The sequence below is a fragment of the Apus apus genome, chromosome 1 (genome assembly GCF_020740795.1).
Source record: "Apus apus isolate bApuApu2 chromosome 1, bApuApu2.pri.cur, whole genome shotgun sequence".
Classification (NCBI taxonomy): Eukaryota; Metazoa; Chordata; class Aves; order Apodiformes; family Apodidae; genus Apus; species Apus apus.
Window position 1 is genome coordinate 126550335 of NC_067282.1, and position 21311 is coordinate 126571645.

The following is a 21311-nucleotide window of genomic DNA, read 5'->3' on the forward strand; positions in this document are numbered from 1 at the left end:
CGGTGCCTCCCTCTCCCCTCCCCTTCCTCCTCCCCGCCGCCCGGGGGCAGGCGCTGCGGCGAAGCGCGGCGGGAGGGAAGGAAGGAAGGAAGGAGGGGGAGAGAGGCGCAACGCCGCTCGGCGCTGCTCGCCCGCGCAGCCCCAGATCCAGCACAGCCCGGCCCGGCTCGGCGCGGCGCGGCGGCCTCTTGGTGCGCAGCGGTGGCAGCGGCAGGCGGGATGACGGCGGAGGAGATGAAAGCGGACGGGGCGCCCTTGGAAGGGGCGGACATCACCCCCAAGGGGGATGAGGGCGTCCTCAAGGTACCCGGCGGCTGTGGGCGGCTGCTCCCTGCCGCCACCCCCCTGCATGGACTCAGGCCGGTGGGGAGGGGACGGCGTGCCGGCCAGGGGGAGTGACCTGGTCCCTCCTCGGCTGCAGAGCGGGCGCTCTGCCCCCGCCGGGCCCCGCGTTGCCCCCTGAGGGGGCTCCCGGTGACGCGGGGACGGCAGCAGGCCGCCTCGGCCGCGCGCGCTGCCCGCCCCTGGGGGCTCCCCCGCAGCCCCCCCCGCCATGCCCCGCAGCCCCCCCGCGATGCCCCGCAGCCCCCCCGCGATGCCCCGCAGCCCCCCCCGCGATTCCCCGCAGCCCGCCAGCGACCCAGCCGGGCGAGTCGGGGGCCGGGCCGCGCTCCGGGAAGCCCGCGGGGAGCCGCGGCTGGAAGGGGCGCCTGGCGCTGGATCAGGGGCTTTTCCCTGCGGCTGCGGTGGGCGGGGGGGGGTGGGGGTGCGGAGCGGGCTCTTGGCCCGGCTCGCAGGATGCGGCTCTGCCTTCACAACTGGTTTTGGGGGGCTCCGAGACCGCCCCCCCCCCCCCAGCACGTGGTGGGGGAGCTGGGAATTAAAAGCGGTGCCGGGGCAGGGCCCGCGTGTTCCGCATAGGTCGGTAGCCGGTGCGGAGCGGTGCTGCGCTGCCGGCCTCGGGCTCTGCGCATCGGGCTCTCCATCTTGGTGCGGGCAGCCTCCCGAGCCTAAGATGGTGCGTTGCACAGGTGGGCCCGATGGAAGCGCGGCCGGCGGCGGGATGCGGGAGGGCTGCCCCGCGGTGCAGCCGCGGTGGGGAAGCGCGTGTTGAAGCGGGCTGCGGGTGAGGCGGGGCCTGCAGCGCGGCTGCTGCCGCGGGTCGCGCCGTGCGTGGGCAGCGCCGGCAGCCCCCCTGCTTCCCCTTGCGCTGGGGAGCTAGAAAGTAAGGGTAGCAGAGTTGACACTGCGAGACGGAGTTGCACGGACTTCCTCTGGCAGGTATTTCCTATTTCCATATCTCTAGAAGCTTCTTTAGTCCCTCGGGAAAACTTGGGCAATCACTAGAAGAATTTTTATGTCACAGTGAAATTTCAGAGTTAATCGTGTTTGGAAGAAGAAAAGCAGCACCGCAGCAAAGACAAAATTCTGGTTTCAGTCTTTAGAGCCTTCTGGCTTTAAATCCTGGGTTTGTCATAGAGGCAGTTTCTCCAGAAAAGGTATCAGGGACCGACTTGAAGATGTGTGGTTGCCTTCTGTACTCTGCTTTCCTATGTTTTCTGCTAACCTGCTTTGGTTAGAGCTTCTGTTTTCTGCACATAGCACGGTATCTGGTTGGAGCTCTCATCTGCCTGGCTGCCCAGGAAGCTGCCTGCAGGCCTCCTGCATCTCAGATACCTGGGCATGGTAAAAGGCAGTGGCTGCCAAGTTCATGCAGTACCCAGCATTTGATGATGGAGAAACAAGAGTTGATTTTATTTTATTTTTAAATAAATGTAAGGGAGAGGCGGAGAAAATGCTGGCAAAAGGACTGAGGTTGTGAAAACCTCCAAAAAGGCAAGATTTTTAATTGATAAGGCAAAAGACTGTAGAAGTCATGAAGTCCAGCCTTCATAGATTTTATTTTTCTCTTAATTGCCGGAGTGCAGAATCTGAATCTGAACTAACCTGCTCCAATTTTGTACTGATAATGTTACACTGCTTTCAGGAGAGTGCTCTTATTTACAATCACAATTTGAACAGAAAAACAGGGTTTCTCCATCTGAAAAGGAATTTTAAACCGTATGGAAAATCGGGTTGCTATATCAAGTATATGAAAAATGTTAAACTTGAATCTCTTCAAAATTACATAAGTGCAAAAAAAAAATATTTATAGATGCTGAAAATGAGGGACTGAGTACTTTCATTTTTGATAACTTGGTATGACACAAACTTCCATTAAAGGCAGTTAGTAATCCAAAGTTACTTCAGATTGGTTGCTTTAAAATTACTGGTTTGGCTCTACTTTTTTATATATGTATCCAAGAGTGATATGGTTTATGTTGGTTACCAATTTAATGTTATTTTCTTAACTCTGTGAGAGTGGTTGCTGGAATTTTTGCCTTCCTTTGAGGAGAAGTCAATAGATTAGTTCTGTAATGCTGTAGCACTGAGGTGGTGCGCACGGTACGAGGATGTATGAGATCAGGCATCCCTTTTCACACTGAGCATTCTCTCCCTAGGGAACTGGGCAGGTAGTATTTTTTTCTGGTTTGTTTCTTTGGGTTTTTTTAATTGTTGTTTGTTTTTTGTTTTATTCATCCAATGTGGTGCTTTCAGCTTGTTCAGAGTCTGACAGAAGCTGTCCATATTGCTTTGGCTTTGGGTGGAAAGTGCTAGCATTTCAGTCATCCAGTCAGTTGCAGGGATGGTGGGAGGCAAAGTCGGAGACTGACAGTGGTTGGTTGCAAAATGTTCAGATTTGTGAAGGAGACTCTCAAGGGTCTGCTTCTACCTGATTGGTAGAGAAGTGTGATGTTTTTATAGCTTTTTTTTTTTAAAAAAAAAAAAAAAAAAGGAGGAACACCCATCCATACTTCTGTATAACTGACCTTGAACGAATGTTTATGCTACATGAACAGTAGCTTTCCTGGTCTCTATAGATGCAAGTAAATAGGATCCTTCATGGGTTCTCTTTTCCCTAGCTGAAGCAATGCAGAGCTTTGTCTTGGAGGTAGATGGTTTCAATCAGTATTGGAGAAAACTCAAAATCCTGCTACAGGCAAGGCTTTCTATCTTTGCCATACAAGATACTTATTTCAGTACTATCCCCTATTTTTTATACATTTCAAATTAATGCCAGAGAGATTACTTTTTGTTTGGTGTTTTATTTCCTTTGTATGGGTCTTTCTAGCTATGCTGGGGAACCTCTTGAGAAGAAAACCAAATCCTTGCACCTATATGTGAAATTGGGGTGCTTGGTATCTGTGTCAGAGTTGTGGGTAGACTAGATTAATACATTATAATTTCTAAGTGTTAGCTGGGGGCTACAACTAGGCTGCATTGGGGGGAGATTTTGTCAGCCTTTGTTAAACTGCCTGGTTTAAGTCGAGTAATCTCGGATTACATGTTAGAATAGATTTTGCATGGAAAGAACTAGCTCATTTTCTTGTTTAAATGCTCTGCCTAGAACACCAAACTCAAGAATGGTGATGGAGTGGTGGTGAGGCAAGTACTTGATTAAAGCAAAAAAACCCCTGCTTAGTACTTTACCTGATTAATTTTCCAGAACCTTTAAAATCTTGTTGAGGAAAGGTGTCGTTGCTAACTATAGATGCAGAGATATGTACAATTCTGCCAACTGTTGCCAGTTAAGTTCTCGAATCACAGCAAGACCCATCTTGACTTTCCTACCTTTGCAACACTACTAATCTCAGAGCAGCATAGTCAGGTTCCAGACAGCTGGAGTAAACCTGTAAATCCTTTATCTACTAGAGATGGTAACACATCCAAGTAAATGGAATTAATGTCCAATAAGGCAGACTTAGTTTTCATCATCTTATTGTTGCTTACTGTTTTTCTCAGGTTGTCAAGAGGGAAGGCAGTGGGACAGAGTCTCCAATGATAGGTGATAAAGTGACCGTTCATTACACAGGATGGCTTCTTGATGGCACAAAATTTGACTCCAGTCTGGACAGGAGAGACAAATTTTCATTTGACTTGGGGAAAGGTAATATGTTTTGTGTTTTTCAGTTTTGGTAATAATAGAGATAGGATTTCCTTGGATGTGTGGTTCCTTTGCATGTTAAAGTTGCTATTTAAACTTGTTTCAGAGCTTAAGGTTTATTCTCTTAGAATTACCTGATCAGAAAGGCTTTGATACTTTTCTGAATTAAAAAAACTCCGTAGCCCCTCGATGAGGCCTGCTGAAGAATTGTGGCCTCGGGACAAAGCATTCCAGGAGAGCAGTTTTGCCCTGAAGTATAGTAAAAGAGTAGTTAAATAGCCAGAATGGGCATTTTGTTGATGTGGGGTTTTGTTGTTTTTTTTTTTTTTTTTGCAGAAGACTTAAATTCAGGAGTACTTAATTGTAATCAGATACTGGGTCAGGGTGCATGGGTGCAGCTGTCAGCTGCAGCATGATGAAACATGCTCCCTTTTTCCCTGAAGTTCCCAAAATAACCCAAATACATATCTTGAAGCAGTACATCTCTTCATTATCAAAATCCTTACTTTTTTCAGTGCAAAAATCCAAGCATCCTGGTTCCAGCAAAACTTACTACTCAATCCGAGTTTTTCCCTGACAGTTTCTTACCTGCTGTTCTTTTATTTGGGAGACAAATTCTGCACTGTACTGACATTTGGGATGATACAAAATGTAGCAGTTAATACAAGACTAATGGAATAGCTGCTTGATTGAGTTGAAAGGAGCAGCAAGTAGGAGAGCTTGAGTAAGAGATAGGATTTTGTTACATGAGGTTCCAGCTTCCATTCAGTTTTGGCTTTAGAAAGAATACTGCTTCTACTTCACACTTCCTTTCTGCTACAAGTTCATGTAACTTTTAGTTACCACTTGTGTTGCTCTTTGCCAGCTGATAAAGTACAGAGAGAAAAGGCTGTTTTGGATTGTTTTCAAAATATAAGCAGGCAGTCTCACCATAAGACCTTCCTCTTAGAAGAATTTCTTGCTATTTCCTCACACTTGAGATAGTGCCAAGCACTTCAGCCTTTGTCTGGTCAGATGACTTGTATTCTTTATCGTGAGGAATTAAGGGGAGTAAATTAATCACTAGACCTAGAATGAATAAATCTAGCCGATTTTGTATCTCCAGGTAACTTTATAATTCTGTTTGGGTTAAAATGGATGTACATAAATCAGGGTAAGCACAAGTATTTCTGCTCTGTCTTTTGTATACTAAAAGTGATGCTACTCAGTTTCACAGCTGATCACGTCTTTTATTTATGCCTAGCATTCATGTGATTGAAATTTGACTTGCATAGGTGAGGTGATCAAAGCATGGGACATTGCTGTGGCAACCATGAAGGTTGGCGAAATCTGTCGGATTACATGTAAACCAGAATATGCCTATGGCTCAGCTGGGAGCCCACCAAAGATACCTCCCAATGCTACACTGATTTTTGAGGTAAGTGAGAGACAATCACTAGAATGGTATACTTTAAAAACTAACAACTGTAGAAACTCTGATGTAATGTCCTTTCAAAACAGGAATATTAGGTTTTCTGAAGGGAAAAATATGGCTGCTACTGATCTGCAGTGTCTCAAGTTCCCTTATTTTGGAGTTTTTAAAATACTTTAATGTTTTTCAGTGATAATAGTTTTAATTTTACAGTTATGGAATGATTCATGGTAGGAGGGTGCAGTTTGGGGGGGTAGGGCAAGGGAGGGAGTATTGTGTCTCAGTGGCAGGCTCTGAAGCAGTTGAAGGAAGGAGATCTTTAATCCTCTTTCCACTCCATAAGACTCAAAGTACTGACACCTAGGTTAAGCATTATAAAGCTTTCAACAACAGAAAGAGCAGTTAATGTCCTCGGTAGTATGTTTTCCATATTTTTTATGTTTTCTTTGCAACATTAACACAAATCTTTTATGAGCTATTTGAGGGAGAAAAGAGATAATTACTGCATATAAACTGGTAGAATATAAAGTGTACTTAAACAGCCCTGGAGCTATGAACTCCATTTTCTGTAGGGCTGAGCATAAAAAATAAGCCTTAGCCACATTAACAGTTCGGATTCAGACTGCTTGTTGATTAATACAGTCTGTGTGGATCCAGGCTGTGTTGGTCAGTCTTACCATCACAAAAAGTAATTTGTACACACTTGATCCCTGTGACAGATTCAGCAGTCTTGAATTAGGTGTCTGGGGAATTCACACGGACAATTGGTCTCCTTGGAGGTGAACTGCAAGTCTTGGTGAGCATGGAGCCAATTAGCATGGGTATTTCCTAATGTCACCAGCAGAGAACGTCATTTGTTTGCTAGTGATCTTCAAGGCATCTTCTTGTCATTCCCATGTGGAAATAGCAGCTGTCTCTTATGTATTATTTCAGTAGTGAGAGTGGCTGCTCAGAATGCTGAGACTTGTGTTTGATTTTTCCATAGAGGATGATGCTAAAGCTATTTCTGGACTATGCTGTCAGAAACAGTCTAAACAGTGATTTGGGATGTTAGATTTTTCTTATTGTTCAATTTTCCAAGAAATAATTTCAAATTAATTGTACCTGGACTCTCTTTGAGGATTATTTAAAAAATTATTTTGTTCTATAATACTTAATCAGTAAAATGGCCTCTTACATGGGAGGCAGAAGGACAGTTTTTAAGCTGTGATGATTGCTCTAAGATAGGATGCTTTATATAATATCTGAAAGTTTTATTTAATACATGAGAAAGGTAAAACCAGCTCATGGAGTAGGCACTGAAAGCCTGTTTAGATTTTAATGGAAATGATGAGCATCTATTAAGAAGATTAAATGAAACATAGTTGGATATTGTATTTGTATTACATTAGGTAGTGTATTTGCACTACTTTTTTTCCAAGAACTTGTGAGTAATAGCATTAAAGATTTATTTATGCAGAAGGATTCAAAATTAGTACCAGCCGATAGTATCCCAGGTAGTATTCCAGATCACTAAGGGATGAGAACTTACTCATTTTAAGTATGTCAAAATTAATGCCATTACTTCTGCAGTTGACTGATGAAAAATACTATCTTGTAAAACTGTTCAGATTTATACATACTAAAAATGCAGTTTAAGAAGATGCTAGTGGCTTATTTATACTGAAGCAAATTACACATGCTGGAATGCTATGTGCTTTGCACAAATGCAAGTGACAATGTAATATAGGGCAGAATTGAAGAGTGATATATAAACACTAACACATACCGCATTCTGACCTGATAATTCATAGAATCATTAAGGTTGGAAGGCACCTTAAAGATCATCAAGTTCCAACCCCCCTGCCATGAGCAGGGAACCCTATCACTAGATTAGGTTGCACAAAACCTCATCCAACCTGGCCTTAAAATCCTCCAGGGATGGGGCATCAACAACCTCCCTGGGAAACCTATTCCAGTTCCTCACCAGCCTTATAGTGAAGAATTTCTTCCTAATACCTAACCTAAATCTCCCCTCTCTCAGTTTAAAACTGTTACCCCTTGTCCTGTCACTGTCTTCTCTGATGAAAAGCCCCTCCCCAGCTTTCCTATAGCCCCTTCAGGTACCGGAAGGTCAGCTATGAGGTCTCCCTGGAGCCTTCTCTTCTCCAGGCTGAACAGCCCCAACTCTCTCAGCCTGTCTGCATAGCAGAGGTGCTCCAGCCCTTTGATCATCTTGGTGGCCCTTCTCTGGACCCTCTCCAACAGCTCCACGTCTTTCTTGTGCTGAGGCCACCAGAACTGTACACAGTACTCCAGGTGGGGTCTCACCAGAGCAGAGTAGAGGGGCAGAATCACCTCCCTGGCCCTGCTGGCCACAGTTCTTTTGATGCAGCCCAGGATGTGTTTGGCCCTCTGAGCTGCGAGCTCACACTGGTGGCTCATGTCAAGCTTCTCATCTCCTCCCATTCCCAAGTCCTTCTCCTCAGGACTGCTCTCCAGCCATTCTTCCCCCAGCCTGTATTTGTGCCTGGGGTTACATTGACCCAGGTGCAGGACCCTGCACTTGGCCTTGTTGAACTTCATGAGGTTGGCCCTGGCCCACCTCTCCAGCCTGTCAAGGTCCCTCTGGACTCTAATGTTTAGGTTTTTCCTTAACTTTTTTCTGTTCACTTGATTTTGATTGAGGGAAAGGAATAACAAACAAGAACTTCAGTGTAGTGATTATTGAAGATGTTCAGGTTTTCTGCTTTCTACTGTCCGTGCACAGTGTCTCAAAGCTCAAGACCATCTACTTTGGCAGCATAATAAAGCACTCTTGAGGGCTTAGCACTTAAGACACAGGGTGCTACATCATTGTCTTGTACCAAGAGATAACCTTTCAATAAATAAAAGCACTAGCTGCAAGATGGGATTTTTCATCAGAGTACTGCTGAGTCTATAAGATACAGTTATCCAGGTGCTTCACTTTCCACTAGGCTTTTCGTAATTATGCCAGTCTGACCTCTCCATCTTCTAAGTACTGTTTAGATAAATTGTGATGTTTCATTAATGACCCCAAATGCCTGCCTGAGCAGTAATGTTAAGAGTAGAAAAGGGACAAAGACAAGCTGCTGATGGTTTTGTGCTTTTCTTCATCTTTTGCAAATGATTGGTTACAAAAAATAAGCAATGCCCATGTGTCCTGAATTGGGCCAGTGGAACTTAGATTGAGAAAGTCTTCCTAAGTTTTATTTAGGTGGGAGTGATTTCTGACTAGTATGACTCAGACCCTTAAATCTCTGAAGTTTTCACTTTCTTTAGTCTTGCTTCTGTTTCCTTTTGATTATTTAAAACAATAGCAAGCATGGTTCCTTTGCAAGTCACCATACCAAAATTTTGTATGAGTTGCCTTTAAAAGGACTCTATAAAATATACATTAAAATGTTGTGTAGCTGTGTCATCACCACAGCAGCATTTGGTTGTGAACTGAAATAATGGATGTCTTATGGTTTGGGATTTTTGCTGGTTTGTTACTGTTTGGTTTTTTTTCTTCCTTGTGTTTGCTTTTGCTGAGCAATAATAATAGATAACTTATTCCATAGAATACTGTTCTTCAGGTAAAAAAAAAAATGAAAAAAATGGGGAAACCTGTATGGTCATCAGAGGGATGTTCTGGAGTGACTTAGCTTGTTTGAGACAGACTGAAGAGAAATACCAGAGTATTATTGTTATTAGGTATCCATCAAAACACAAAGTGGAAGTACTGTTTGTGCTGGTGAATTTCCAGTTCCTTTTGCTGTTCAGGTATCTTAAGTCCAGTGTCATGAAGTTCCATAGCAATAGCCTTCACCTTTTATTTTGTTTGTTTTGGGGTTTGAGTTAGGTACTCAATCTTAGCAATGCTGATTATAATGGCTTCCTCTTTTATGCTGTTTTTACTATTGTTTTACTCAAACATAGGACAGCAAAAGATTTTTTTACTTTATTTCATACCAGCAGCATACATTTTTGTTATGGCTAGACAATTTTTCCATCTTGTTCTGGTACTCCCACTTCAACTATGATTTACATTAGAGGCTTGGGAGGGCATGTGAAGATTGAGGCTGGATAGCTATCTCCTACATTAACATCAGCTCTTAGAAATTCCAAACAACTTGTTGCACCAGCATGTTTAGATGAAGGGTTGGCCGGATCATGGCTTTGTGGTTTTATCTTCTGGAAATGATCCCACAATGCACAATGATAAGCAAGACTAGAGGGGAAATGTAACAAGTAAAATGAGAACTCTTAACTGTTCAGACATGCAAGGGAGAATGACACAGAAGTTCTGAAACTATTGTCCTGTGGCACAAAGGTAGGACGATAAAGAAACAGGTGGAGAATAGCTTAAGTCTGAAAAGATACTCTTCATGCGTTTTAATACTACAAGACAAGCATTTGGAATCAGTTTGGGCTCCATCCCAAGTACATTAAAGTTGATCTGAATTTGACCATATGTAGAATTAAGGGTATAAAAAAGACTTAAAGATAAGGATTGGATCTTTATATTTAATTTTCCTGCTTATCTTGTCCTTGCATTGCTTAAAAACCTCCCCAGCCCTTGGATGCAGTGACACTACTGGTGAATCTACTCAACTGTGGAGTAACTGAGTATGACAACTGCTGTTAAGTGTGGTAGCACTGCAGAGGGGTAACTGTGAGCAAATTCTTCCTGGTTTGATGTGTTGAAAAGGTATTTTCCCTCATATTTAACAAACAAAACCTCAAGCCTGAAAGCCACTGTCCATACTTCTGTCAGCAGACATGAGTAAAAATATTAAAGAAACCAATAGAATCTTATTTTGCAGTAGTCCCTAAGCACTGTGGCTCACATAAGCTTTATTCAGAAGCCAGGTTCACAGACCTTTCAATGAAAGGATCTAATTTGTAGTATTGGGAGACCAAGATTACTAGAGAAAAAAGTTGTAAAGGCCTGAATGTAATCTGAAACTTTTCGGTAGTTTTCCATGCAGTATTTGCCGAGCACAGCATCTTCATAGCCTTGGCTATCTAATATCTTAGAGAACATGAACTGAAATGGTGGCTTTCTGACCAGCTATAGTTTTGAAAGATATCTGGACAACAAATTTTGTGAGTTACTAAACTGATGTGATGAGAATAATTGCAGGGCTTTTCTTTCCTTCACAGATAGAACTTTTTGAGTTTAAGGGGGAGGACCTCACTGATGATGAAGATGGTGGCATCATTCGAAGAATCCGTAAAAAAGGGGAAGGCTACTCCAAGCCCAATGAGGGTGCACTTGTAGAGAGTAAGTATGTTACAGAAATAGTAAATACTATTCTTTCCAAATTACTATATTACTAAAATAGTAAATAGAACCTTTTTCCACAGCCTACAACCCCTTGCCCTGAGAAAGAGGAGCACTTGACTTTTCTTTCCTTTACCAAGTAACTTAAAAACCTAGAGTAAGCGTCCATTCTCTTACTTCTAGCAAGGCTTACATTTTCCAGCAGCAACTGTGTTCTCCAGAGATAATGAATCTGATAAAGTGCTTATCTTAACAAAAAAGGTAGATGAGCCTAGTAAAGTACTTGCATTTGCTGAGAAAAGAGAGAGAGTGGATGTGGCACTTGTTGGGGTGAGAAAAAAAGTAATGTAGAGATGAACATAAAAAAAGTTTATTAAGTTTAGCAGTAATTCTGTTTGCTGCTAAACCATGTAGCCATCGTGCATAAGGAGCTGTTAAAAGAGAAAAGACTTTAGGAGGAGGCTTTGGCACTTCCTATGTTACCTGTGCTACCTGCCCCTTACAATACATATATAACTTCTGATTTTTCATTGGGTTGTTCTGTTTTTTTGTTACCAGTCCAATTTGAAGGCCGATATGGAGATCATGTTTTTGACAGACGGGAATTGCAGTTTGAGATTGGAGAAGGTGAAAACTATGATCTTCCTCATGGTCTGGAGAAAGCAATTCAAAAAATGGAGAAATCTGAGGAATCTGTATTCTATCTCAAACCCAAGTATGCTGTTTCTGATCTTTTGATACTTTAATGGCTTATACTAAGCATCTGGCAAGAATGAAGTGTTTGCCTTTCAGCTTTTTTCAATGCTGTAGTAAAAACTTGATTAGACCAAGAAGTTTGATGTATGAGAAGTATGCAACTAAGATTGCTTTGCCACTAGGATGTGAAGTAGTAGCACCCTGAAGGACATTTAATTAGGTCTCTGTAGTGTTGATCTTGGTGAGTATTAAGAAAATATTGTTGCTTTCTAAGTTTTGGGGGTTTTTTTATGCCCTTCTTAAGGACACAATAGTTGCAGTGAATATGAAGATACCTAGAACAGCCTTCATAATAGGAAGAGAGCTGATGAACCTTCTGAGCAACCCAGTGGGACCAGATGGTTGGTCCTTAGGTGATGTGGTTTGGTATGCCTTTTTTTATTGTTTGTTCCATTTTCCTCCCTCTGCCCCTTGCCTCCCCCAATCTTACAGCTATGGTTTTGGAAGTGCTGGGAAGGAGAAATTTCAGATCCCTCCAGATGCAGAGCTTCAGTATGAAGTGAAACTCAAAAGCTTTGAAAAGGTAGGAATGAGGGATGAAGTCCCAAAGAGTTTGGGAGGTAGGGAAATAAGTGTGAATGCAGCTTAAACAAGGACAATGGAATCTTTGAATGCTGATCTGAAAAAGGGAAGTCACTGTTGTCAGAGATTACAACACACTGCATTCAGCTCTTGACTGAAATTGTTGTTCTTAGTGTATCCCTGTCCTGCTCTAGCCCATTTTCCAGTAGCAGTGCAAAATTCTGCTTTGCCAAATCTATCTACTTTACTGTTAGTGGGAGGCAGCATAGCCACTTGAATAGCCCAGAAGTTGTATCATTGACTTGGACTGTTTCTGTTTGGGTAGGCCAAGGAGTCTTGGGAAATGAACACAGATGAGAAGCTGGAACAAAGTTGCATTGTGAAGGAGAGAGGCACTCAGTACTTCAAGGTAAATTTAATAGTCCCCAAGTAACAATAGCATTTCCTAGTCCACATCGTGAGCTGCCGATGATTACAGCTTCTGTCATTTGACAGTTGTGTTTATGAAATTCTCTGATATTTTAAAGGGAGAACTGGAGGCAAAAGTGTCTTGGGGGAGGTGGGGTTGGAAAGCCTAAGAGTTTGAATATTCTATACAAAGAACTAAGTCTGCAGGTACTTAGTTGTGTCAGAGCTGTTTGTACCTAAAGATAACTTTGGGGCATACATTCAGTAGTAGCAAGATTACAGTATTTAAGTTCCTACTGTGGGATAGTTCTGTGAATGAATAATATTGATTTGTGTAGAGGTGTGTGGAAAAGCTGTTTCAACCAATTTGACCAGCTAAAAGCAGGCTTTCCCATTATCTTCATGAAACAGCAATAGTTGGCTGTTCTGAAAATGTCCCATCTTCCTTGTTTTGTTTCAAAAGTTGAATATAAGGTGCAAGTTGAGAATGAAGTATCAATGCTGGCCTATACACCTAGCTTTAGTGAGGGAACCACTATGTATTCCTAAATATTTTCTGATCCTGTGCAGGAATGGCTTTCAGAAGTAGTTCATTTTCTATGATTAAGTTCTGTTGAGATTACTGTGACTTGTTTTTTTCAGATGTATTGCTCAAGGTTAGCCAAAGGGGCAAGAGGAAGCTAAAAGTTACTGTGATAAGCTGATAAAATTAACTGCCTTGTTTACAGGAGGGGAAATACAAACGGGCAGCATTACAGTATAAGAAGATTGTGTCATGGCTGGAGCATGAATCGGGACTCTCCGATGAGGAGGATACAAAAGCCAAAAGCTTAAGGCTTGCTGCCCACCTTAATCTAGCTATGTGCCATCTCAAGCTGAAGGAATACTCCCAGGCTTTGGAGAACTGCAACAAGGTAGTAAGAGTTTGTTTATTCTTAAGCTGCACAAGCAGTCTGACAGCTTTTCTTGCTTTAACAGTTTGAGGGATGCCAGGCCATATGGTATTTGGCCTTTCTCATCAGCTGGCAGTTGAGCAGTACTGAATACACAATGTTAAATATATACAACAGGTTATTTTCATAATTATTGTCCTTTTATGTATCTTTTACTAACTTGCTGCTACATTAAGAATATTAAAATATTTACAAGTTAGAAACACTGAGATGTGGTTAAGGTAGTCATGCTAGCAAAGGTCCTTCCAAGAGCTGCAACAGAGTTAGGATTAAATTTTAGACTTGCTGGTTCTCTGTCAAATCACCTACTGTATTCAGTCCTCAGTACTTCTGTTGTGTTCAAGTCAGCTTATTAGTAAGCCCTGACAAGACTCAGAAATGTTCATCAGAAGGTACGGTTTCTAGCAGTCTCTGGTGTTCTGACTGCATATTTTTCAAAAAAGAAAAATTACTCTTGAATATGATTTAGTTGTTTGTTTGGGCTTTTCTTAAACACAGGCACTGGAATTGGATAACAACAACGAAAAAGGCCTCTTCCGGCGTGGGGAAGCGCACTTGGCTGTCAATGACTTCGAATTGGCCCGGGGAGATTTCCAGAAAGTGATACAATTTTATCCAAGTAACAAAGCTGCCAAAGTGCAACTGGTGACTTGCCAGCAAAAAATACGGGAGCAGCATGAGAAGGAGAAAAAGATGTATGCCAACATGTTTCAACGGCTTGCAGACAAAGATTTAAAAGTAAGTAACACTGCTCCACAAGACTGCAACAGGTGATATCACGTTAGACAAAGATTGTGAAGTGTCAGGATTCACACTGTCAGAAGATTAATTATTCTATATGGATGATTTTCCTACTAAGCTTTCACTAGAATGTTAGTAAATACTTAGTTCAGTTAACAATGGAAATATTCAAAGAGGTTATATCAGAGGTTGTATCAGCTAGCAAGAAACATACAGTTACTTGTGGGAATCACATATCCTAAGAAGATGTTCTGTTTTCCTTAACTGTAATGGTCCAGAAGGACTAGATAAATCTGTATCTTCTGAAACAAATCTCTGGTTTATGAGAGTCAGATTTTCTCAGTAACATTGAGGAGTGCAGAAGTTTGCCTACTGCGAGGTTATTTTCACTTATCTTTTTGCCCACCTTCCCAGAATATGCATGGAGAATCTAAAAACTTGACAGATAATTGGTATGTCCATTTCCTGTGGTTAACTGTTCCATTGAGTCCATCCAGAGGCCCACTGTGCTCAGATGAGTGTATGCTGATAATTTAGCCATCTCAGACTGTCAGCTGACAATTTCCTACATGGAACACTTCACAAACCTCTCTATTCACCTCCCCCAATCTTTCAAAATGAAATAAATTTCTCTCCCAGAGACAATGGGACATGTATTCCATTTTTCATCTCTTACTCTGCTAAAGTAGTCTTCTAGTAAGCACAGGGTAATCAGGCCTAATTTGATGGTTGGGGGGGCAAGATGTTCAGTTTGTGACTTTTTTGTTGTGGTTTGGTTCTGCTTCTCATGGAGGATTGTAAACAAACACATAAATCAGATATTTCCCATTGATTATGCAAGGAAAGTGCAATTGTCCACATAGTTATGTATCTGGCTAAAGTAGCCTGTTGTGCTGGGTCTACATGATGTTTAAATACGTCCAGGGATGGTGAGTCAGTCACTTCCCTGGGCAGCCTCTTCCAATGCTTGACAACCCTTACAGCAAAGAAATTTTTCCTAATACCCATTCTAAACCTCCCCTGGTTCAACTCGAGGCCATTTCCCCTTGTCTTACCACACTTTACCTGAGAAAAGGGATTGACACTCACCTCACTACCACTGCCTTTCAGGTAGTTGTCCAGAACCATAAGGTCTCCCCTCAGCCTCCTCTTCTCTAGGCTAAACAACCCCAATTCCTTCAGCTGCTCCTCGTAAGACTTTTGCCTTCACCAGCTTCATTGCCCTTCTCTTGACTCAGTCCAGCACCATAGTATCCTTCTTGTAATGAAGGACCCAAAACCAAATGCAGTATTTGAGGTGCAGCCTCACCCAGTGCTGAATATAAAGGGACAATCACTACCCTAGTCCTGCTAACCATGTGCTTCTGATACAGGCCAGGATGCTGTTGGCCTGGTTCATTCTGCTCAATACTTAGAAGATCTTGGAAATGTGCATGTGTTTACATTGCTTTTCTGGGGGCCATCTGGCCTACTTCAAATTCATGTGGTTTTAGATTAAAAGGAATTGATAGAACTGTAAACAAACTTACTCCTCAGGTTAGCCTTACTAATTTTTCTTGTAAGAAAACATGTTTTGCTGTTAATTCATTTATCGTGTTGCTTTACTGTAGCTCCAACAGTTCCCCTGTTAGTGGTAGTGGGAGAAGTTCAAGAGGTTAGTTTACCAATTGTCTTCTGATTGTTAAGAAAGCAGCTTGGACAGTAGTTCTGAAATTCCTGACTTCTGCGTATCTTATAGTCTGCTGAAGTTCCAACAGCCATTCTTGCATCAGTAGTTCTTTTCATTAATTCAAATGGATCACATATGTAAATGTGAATTTTTATAGGTCAGGATGTTTATCAGCTTATCTTAAATCTTATCTTAAAGGCCAGGATTGCTAGCTAACAGATTTTCTGTGGAGCAGAGACTTTACTCTTGTGTGCTTCACAGAACACTTCTGAGGATGAAAGGTTGACCTTTGATGCCTTTTGTTCTTTGGCTGTAGTTTCTTGTTGCAGCTAAGTTAATTCTGTAGTTTAAGGATTCTTCCCCTTTTTCACCTCATATTCCCCTCCCCCAACAGTGCATGCAAATATCCTTGCTTGTTCTTGTCTGGTTCTTATACAACCTCATAAAACAAATAGTTCAGTGCTAGGCTGACAGGTGGAATAGCAATTCTTTGTATTATATTTGAGATGAGCAGGACAAGGCATTTCCAAGGCATTTATTTCTACCTCCTTTTACTGTGTTTAAAAACTACTGCAATGTGCTATGTCCTGTTGTAAAACATGACCTCAGAACCTTAACATGTGGCTCTTTGCCTTCCACACCTCTTTATGTGAACTGGAAGACACAAACAAGGAGAGGGCTTTTGGAGCAGCCATGTTGTCAGGCTAGGTTTTAATAGAATCACAGAACGATTTGGGTTGGAAGGGAGCTAGAAGATAATCTAGTTCCAACCCCCTTGCATGGGAAGGGACACCTTCCACTAGACCAGATTGCACAAAGCCCTATCCCACCTCGCCTTGAACACCTCCAGGAAAAGGGCATCCACAATCTCCCTGGGCAACTTGTTCTAGTGTCTCACCACCCTAATAGTAAAGAATTTCTTCCTAATGTCTAACCTAAATCTACCCTCTTCCAGTTTAAAACCATTACCTCTCATCCTATCACGACACACCCTGGTAAAAGTCCCACCCCAGCTTTCCTGTAGGTCCCCTGCAGGTACTGGAAGGCTGCTATAAGGTCTCCTTTTAGACTTCTCCAGGCTGAACAGCCCCAACTCTCTCAACTTGTCTTCATAGGAGAGGATTGGTTCTTTGTTGTTGGGTAGGCCCAAACCATGATAAGGTATTAGAGACTCAATGAACGGTTTGGTTTGGAAGAGACCTTAAAGATTATCTGCTTCCAGCCCCCTGCCACTGGCAGGGACACCTTCCAATAGGTCAGGTTGCTCAAAGCCCCTTCCAACCTGGCCTTAAACACTTCTAAGAAGGGGGAATCCACAACTTCCCTGGGCAGCCTGTTCCGTTCTGTGAATACCATGTCGTGCCTAACCCAACAACAAAGAACCAGCCACGAGGCTGCTCACTCACCCTCCCTCCCACCATGCACATACATACTGGGATAGGGAGGACAAAGGCCAAATAGGAGTTCGTTGGTTGAGTCAAAGGACAAGGAGGGTTCACTCACCATTTATGGTCCTGGGCAAAACAGACTCAAGTAGAAGAAAAAAACAGTAATTTAATCCATCACTAATCAAATGCACACAGGACACAGACAACACACAGAGTAGTGCTTAATTGTGTTGCCCCTACCCCTCCCTTCTTCCTGGGCCCAAATCCCTTTGTTCCCGGTTTCTCTCCTTCCTTCCCCCCAGCGGCACAGGGGGACAGGGGATGGGGTTTAGAGTCACTTCACAGGCTGGTGCTTCCTGCTGCTCCTTCCTCCTCAGGAAGGATTCCTTACAGTCCTGCCCTGTTTCCCCACGGGGTCCCCTCTCATGGCAGACAGTCTTTCACAAACCTCTCCCCCCTGAGTCCTTCCCACGAGGTACAGTCCCTCAGATGCAAACTACTCCAGCACAGGCTGCCCACAGAGTCATGGGCTGTTCCAGGAACAGTCACCTCCCCTGGCACTGGGTCCTCCATGGCTGCAGATCCAAGTCTGTGGGTTGCAGGTCCACATTTGCCCCTCCTGGTGGCTTCAAGGAAATGTTCCACCACATTCCTCCATGAGTGCAGGGGCACAGCTGCCATCTTGCCATGGGCTGCAGGGAAACTTCTGCTCAGGCACCTCCTTCCCCTTCTTCCTTACCAACCTCAGGATCTCCACTCCAGGACTGCTCTCACCTCTCCAGATCAGCTCTTCTACTTTGCTCTCTCACAGGTCCTGTATAATTTCTTTCTTATGTTAATTGCAGAGGCACATCCATTGTCTCTCCTACCAGGAGTAGTCAGTATGGATTTACCAAGAGGAGATAATGTTTGACTAACTTGATAGCCTTCTACGATGTTGTGACTGAATGGGTTGATGTAGAGAGACCAGTGAATGTAGTCTACCTGAAGGGTGGGTGTCAAGAAGGAGGGGCCAATATCTTTTCAGTGGTGCCCTGTGATAGGACATGGGGCAGTGAATGCAAACTAGAACACAGGAAGTTTCGCCTCAATGTGAGGAACAATTTCTTTAAGGTTGACAGAGCACTGGAACGGGCTGCCGAGAGAGGTTGTGGAGTTTCTTTGTCTGGAGACTTTCAGGACCTGTCTGGATGAGTTTCTGTGTGACCTACCTTAGGTGGTTCTGCTCTGGCAGAGGGTTGGACTCGATCTCCAGAGGTCCCTTCCAACCCCTACCATTCTGTAATTCTAGTGGCTTGGCCTTGGCCACCTGAACCAGGGGAGCTTTTAGTAGCTTCTTAAAGGAGCCACCCCTGTGGCCCCTACCTGCTACCAAAAACATGCCAGAACCAAACCAGCACATTCCTTAATTCAGTCTTGCATGGAAACCAGATATCCTAGTGTTAAGAATCAAATAATGTGTGTGATAATGTTTGCAAATGTGAGCATTTTTGTATAACACAGGAATATACTTTCTTTGTTTCTCTATTTAGTCAGCTTCTACTCTTCAGACCAGCCACACTGAAGATGCAGAAATGAAAGATGAGCAGAATGGAGTTGAAGATAAATTGGAAGTTGACACAGAAGCATAAAAGCAAACCCTGTTCCATTAGTTTTCTAAAGGAAAGAATTTCCAGTGAATTAGACCTTTATTTTTCTACCTGGTTGGACAGTGGCTTCAGGGGAGCAGAGGCTGAAGCCACCATGCCACAGTCAGTTACAGCTTTATTTGTCTGTTGAAGAAGTGGCAGCATAAATCTGGTTTAATCCTAGGGACTTTATTTATTCATTCAGCCTCTGTTACTGTTTGGGTTTGTCTGGATTTACTTGGTTTATTTGCATTTTGCTGTTGGTGTTTGTCTCTTTCTGGTTCCAGCTCACTTTAATCCCAGGTTCAGCTTCCTAAATTTATTTGCGTGATTTCTTCCAAGTAATCAGCCTTTTCTGGGAGTCCTCACAGGAGGCTCGAGAACAAATAGGCATTCCCAGTTCTTCTGCCTTTGCATTGCCCCCTTCTTCCCTGTTCAGCAGGGAGTCTCTTCCATTAAATGTTGTAACCTTTCTTGTATGCCTCTTTGCAAATTGCTGAAGGTGAAGACTGTAAAGTCACAGCTTAAGTAATAAAGCTCCTATTAAGAAGACAACTTTTGGTGGGTTTTTATTGGATTTTGCACTGAATTAAGAGAATTTACTGTCATTTGGTCATCTAGTGTTTTCTCATCCACATAGCTGTACATTAACTACAGTATCTGATTATTTTTGTTGTTCATTCATGGTCATAGAAAATTCCCACAATAATAGAGTATTGACCCATATATTTGCAAAAGGAAAAATTATGTTGCTGAAAAATGTACATAAAGCAAGCCTGTAACCTATACATAGATCTTATTTTCTCTTCATATTGCATTCACCCTCCACATTCTGTAACTGGACCAGAAGAAAACATGTATCTATACCTGAAGATGATTGGCTTTGCAGAGAAAGTAATAATGGTTTAACACATTACAAATACTTCTAATTCCTAATGGACTACAAACTTCTGAGTGATTATAATGTCTTGCTTATCCCCACCTCGCAGAAAAGCTATTACTTTATACTCTGATTGTTTCTGCAGTATGTTGTGTGTTGTCTTCAGGGGTGGGTGTGCTTTTGGGTTTTGTGTGGGCTTTTCGTTGGGGTGTTCAAGCTCATCTCCTCTGTTTATCCTTTTATGTAGTGTTAAACTCGGCATCTCCCCTGTCCTGAGACCCTCTAACACCAGGAACACTCTTTTTGCCTGCTCTGCAGGAAGAATGTAGATAATCTGTTCCTTTCAGATGTAAAAATGGATTTTTTTTGTAGTGAGAAATATGTCTTTCCATCGGATGAGCTGGAATTGTATGTGTATTTGCTTAGCAAAGTCTTAGCGTTGCCACGTAATGCAGGTGCTCTTCATGAGTTCCAAGTCTCGGTAACAGCAGCCCTGTCTGTGTGAGTGGAAACTGACCTTTCACCAAAGCACACCTACCTCTAATGTTACAGACAGGTTACAACAAGGTGTGCAGAATGTCTGTCAACTGAAGTTACATGGGGATTTCCGATGAAGAAAGGGAAGCAGGAATGCCAAGCAAGAGATCATCTTTTCCAGCAAGGAATTACCTTGATGTGTTGATTAATTATTACTGTAAATATGAGCCCCTGTGGCTGAAACTGTTGTTGCTGTGACAGTAAGCATAAGGCCAAGCCTGAATGATAAATGTATAATTTTTGAACAATTTTCAAAAATCTACAAGGATGAGAGTTCTTCAGTGTGGTTTTGAAAACAAAGTGATGCTATTTCTATATAGCATCTAAAAAATTCCCGGAACTTAGGGTGAATATATTCCGTGTGAGCAATCTTGAAACTATCACTTTGTCCTTGTTGCTACATAAACTACTTAGGAATGTAGACCCACTAAAGACACTAATCATGCCCTGTTAGGCAGCTGAAAGGAAGTCCCACGCTGTCTTTCAGTTCGTGTCGTTGCCCGCAGCAGAGGGCACGCTTGTGCTTGTGTCTGTCACCGTCACAGACAAACGTTGTCCGTATAGGAAAATGCTGAACATAATTACAATACTGACTTTGTGAGCCACACGTAGTCTCTCAAATGATAAACCCTTCCCCGTGTGGATTTCTTGCAATGGGTGTTCAGTGTCCTGGAAGTACCAGGAGTGTCCCGCTTGACTTATCACCCGTGACAGCGTCCGCGCCCCAACCCCGCCCAGCCCGCCCCGCAGCCACACGGGCCCCTCAGCGCTGCTGGGGGCAGCGCCCCGCGCCCTCGGCTCTGGGCGGGCATTCGGCGGCTCCTGCGCCTGCGGGGCAGGAGGCAGTTTGGCTGCCCGGAGGCGCTGCGTGATGTCGCGCAGCCCCGGGCCTGCTGCGGGGCCCCGGGCCGGGCGGGCCCCGGCTCCGCCGCCTCTCCTGCTTGCGGGGCGCGGGGCGCTGGCTCTGCCGGGGGGGGCGGGGCGGCCGCAGCCCCCGCTGCCCCGACGTCGAAGGGCCTTCCCAAAACCGGGGCGGGACGCTGCGCTGGCTCTCCTCCTCGGCCCGGCCTTGGCGGCCGCCGCCAGCCGGCAGCGGGGCGGGACCAGAGCGGCAGCCCCGCCCCGCGCCCGCCCCGCCCGGGCGCTCCGTGCCTCCGCCTCCCG

General features: G+C 43.6%; 1 protein-coding gene across 1 annotated transcript; it reads left to right on the forward strand.

Annotated features, from left to right (window-relative positions):
• Positions 1 to 33: 33 nt before the first annotated feature.
• FKBP4 (FKBP prolyl isomerase 4) lies at positions 34 to 19285 on the forward strand. Its single transcript, XM_051608098.1, has 10 exons — positions 34 to 303; positions 3844 to 3988; positions 5260 to 5402; positions 10545 to 10665; positions 11224 to 11380; positions 11854 to 11944; positions 12269 to 12352; positions 13080 to 13265; positions 13803 to 14042; positions 18635 to 19285. The coding sequence occupies exons 1-10, from the start codon at positions 220 to 222 to the stop codon at positions 18731 to 18733; spliced, it is 1350 nt and encodes a 449-aa protein (XP_051464058.1). The 5' UTR covers positions 34 to 219; the 3' UTR covers positions 18734 to 19285.
• The last annotated feature ends 2026 nt before the right edge of the window (positions 19286 to 21311 follow it).